This window comes from Mandrillus leucophaeus, unplaced genomic scaffold (assembly GCF_000951045.1).
Source record: "Mandrillus leucophaeus isolate KB7577 unplaced genomic scaffold, Mleu.le_1.0 Scaffold581, whole genome shotgun sequence".
NCBI lineage: Eukaryota > Metazoa > Chordata > Mammalia > Primates > Cercopithecidae > Mandrillus > Mandrillus leucophaeus.
The window spans coordinates 600,728-603,442 of record NW_012106264.1 but is presented as its reverse complement, the minus strand read 5'-3'; the positions used below and the strand labels follow the sequence as shown (position 1 = coordinate 603,442).

Sequence of the window (2,715 nt, the reverse complement as noted above, 5' to 3'; positions counted from 1 at the left end):
GTGCAGTGGCTCACACCTGTAATCTCAGCACTTTGGGAGGCCAAGGCAGGAGGATCACTTGAGGCCAGGAGTTCAAGACCAGCTTGTGCAATAAAGTGAGGCTCTCTCTCTAGAAAAAAATTTTAAAAGTTAGCCAGTCGTGGTGGCATACAACTGTAGTCCCAGCTACTCAGGAGGCTGAGGCAGGAGGATTGCCTGAGTCGAGGAGTGGAAGGCTGCAATGAGCTATGATTGCACTACTGCAAGACTCCATCTAAAAAAAAAAAATGGCCATCATGGTGATTTCACTTCAAGATGGTATCACTCTTACCATGCAACAGGCTGTTTTCCTATAGCCGTATTGGTAACATCCAACTCTTTGGTTTGCTGACACTGGAGAAACCCAATAAGTGGTGGAAGATGGAGCAGTTTCTACTGCTGTGAGTTGGGGTGAACCCACCAACAGACTGCTAATTCTCTGCTGAGGGCTCTGTCCCAGGTAGGAGCCCTCCATTACCTTGTGGGCTCAGAGCAACTTAGCCTCCAAAGCAACTCCCCTCTGTCTTCCAAGACCTGGAGGACCCTCTTCCCCGGACTCATGAAAAGGATACGTGCAGCTCTTCTGGGAGGGGATTTATGAGAATCTCAGGTCTTTGCCAAGAGCCTCTTGGAAGATTTGACCTTAGCAGACCAGAAAGTCTTTCCTTTGGGAATCCAGGGAACACTGTCTCTCTGCTCCCCAAGGGAGCACTCTTAGAGAGATGAGTGTCACCAGCTCCTCCACCCTGATGGATAGTCAGGCCTGGAGCACATGGAAATGCCCTGGGAACCTCAACTTCAAGTGAATATGCCCCCCCGCCACCCCTCCACACACACACAGAGCAGGTAGTTGTACCACCTCCACCTCATCCTGCTCTCGGCTCTTCACGTATCACAACCTGATCGCTGTGTACCACAGGCGTCACACACGAGCCCGCAGCATCTTGGCACCCGCCCTCCCTCCTTATCTCTCCCAAGTCAATTTTCTGGCCAACCGCAGTGTCTCAGAGATGCAGGGAATTTGCCTGGGGCAAAAAGGATTAGAAAATGCAGACACACAGATAAGAATGAGGTCTCTGGATTTTACTGTGGAGATTCTGAATGCCAGATGGAGTCCAGCATGGGGGTTTTCTCCTGTAACTGAGAAGTTCATCTCAGAGCTACAGACACCCACCCCGGGGCACGGCACAGCTTCTCTTTGTCATGTGTGTTAAATGAGATGTGTTTATTTCTTAGCTAAACGAGCAATATAGTATTCTCTTTCCAGTGTCTGGTAAAGGCAAGAGAGGCGAGGAATGTCTTCCTCAAGATTTTCAGGATCTCAAACAAAGCTGGGAGGGGTCTCCTGGGATGAATGAAAGGAAACCAGGTCTTGGGTCCCCAGGTCTCTTCCTTCCTGAAGAATGCGGCACTCGCTTCGGGAGCTGCTCAGGGTCCGTTGTTCCTCCCACTCATCTCCATGGCTATCGAGGATACTGGTCTCCTCCAGAACCAGTTAGGGCTCCACCTGGGCCTGTGGGGGGCTCCACGATTCCCTCCAGGGCCTGGGCCAAGGCCATGGGGGCGGTAGACAGCTGTGTTAAAGATGTTTCTCAGGGACAGGCTGTTTCTCTAGAAAAAGAAGAGTCAGTAGTTTCATAATTGTATCCCTGTCTCCCAAGCCTTCACCACAGATGCCTTCTGGAATCTTCTCCCACTTCCAGCCACACTCCTTCCTAGTTCTCCTTCCTCCAGTCCTTTCTGTGGCCCCCTTTTCCTGCAGGTCACCAGCTTCCTCTGCTTTGACCTGCCATTTCTCTGTGTTACTCTCTCCTGATCTCCCTTCCTCCCTACCCACCTCTGACTTGAGACCCCTTCTATTCACACCCGTTTCCCTGTGTTTCTGCTGCTCCCTCCCCAGGCATTTTCTTACATATTAGGCACTCACCACACAGAAGAAGAGCCCAGCAAACAGCCCCACGGCCGCCACAACCGAGACCAGCGTGACGAGGAAGATTTCCCATGGCAGCAGGGACCCCCCAGGCTCCGCCCCACTCACTGCAGTAGAGGCACTTGTGATAACTCTGTGGGAAGTTGTGTGCGTCCCAGTCAGAGTGGGTGTTCCAGAGCCTGCGGAGGTCACACTGGACCCAGAGCTGGTGGCTGTGCTGGCCCCACTGGAGGGTGTGCTGGAGTCAGAGCTGGTGACTGTGCTGGTCCCTCCAGAGGTTGTGCTGGACTCAGAGCTGGTGGCTGTGCTGGTCCCACCGGAGGTTGTGCTGGACTCAGAGCTGGTGGCTGTGCTGGTCCCACTGGAGGTTGTGCTGGACTCAGAGCTGGTGGCTGCGCTGGCCCCACTGGAGTTTGTGCTGGACTCAGAGCTGGTGGCTGTGCTGGCCCCACCGGAGTTTGTGCTGGACTCAGAGCTGGTGGCTGTGCTGGCCCCACTGGAGGTTGTGCTGGACTCAGAGCTGGTGGCTGTGCTGGCCCCAGTGGAGGTTGTGCTGGAGTCAGAGCTGGTGGCTGTGCTGGCCCCACTGGAGTTTGTGCTGGACTCAGAGCTGGTGGCTGTGCTGGTCCCACTGGAGGTTGTGCTGGAGTCAGAGCTGGTGGCTGTGCTGGCCCCACCGGAGGTTGTGCTGGACTCAGAGCTGGTGGCTGTGCTGGTCCCACCGGAGGTTGTGCTGGACTCAGAGCTGGTGGCTGTGCTGGTCCCAC

At 54.5% G+C, this 2,715-nt stretch overlaps 1 protein-coding gene across 1 annotated transcript in view; it reads right to left on the bottom strand.

Annotated features, from left to right (window-relative positions):
- Positions 1-1,232: 1,232 nt before the first annotated feature.
- MUC21 (mucin 21, cell surface associated) overlaps positions 1,233-2,715 on the bottom strand; it is a 4,324-nt gene continuing 2,841 nt past the window's right edge. Inside the window, exons 2-3 of the mRNA XM_011999110.1 lie at positions 1,946-2,700; positions 1,233-1,629 (exon numbers count right to left, since the gene is read on the bottom strand). Of these exons, the coding sequence (XP_011854500.1) occupies positions 1,447-1,629; positions 1,946-2,700 (938 nt within the window). The 3' untranslated portion in view covers positions 1,233-1,446. The remainder of the gene's footprint in view (positions 1,630-1,945; positions 2,701-2,715) is intronic.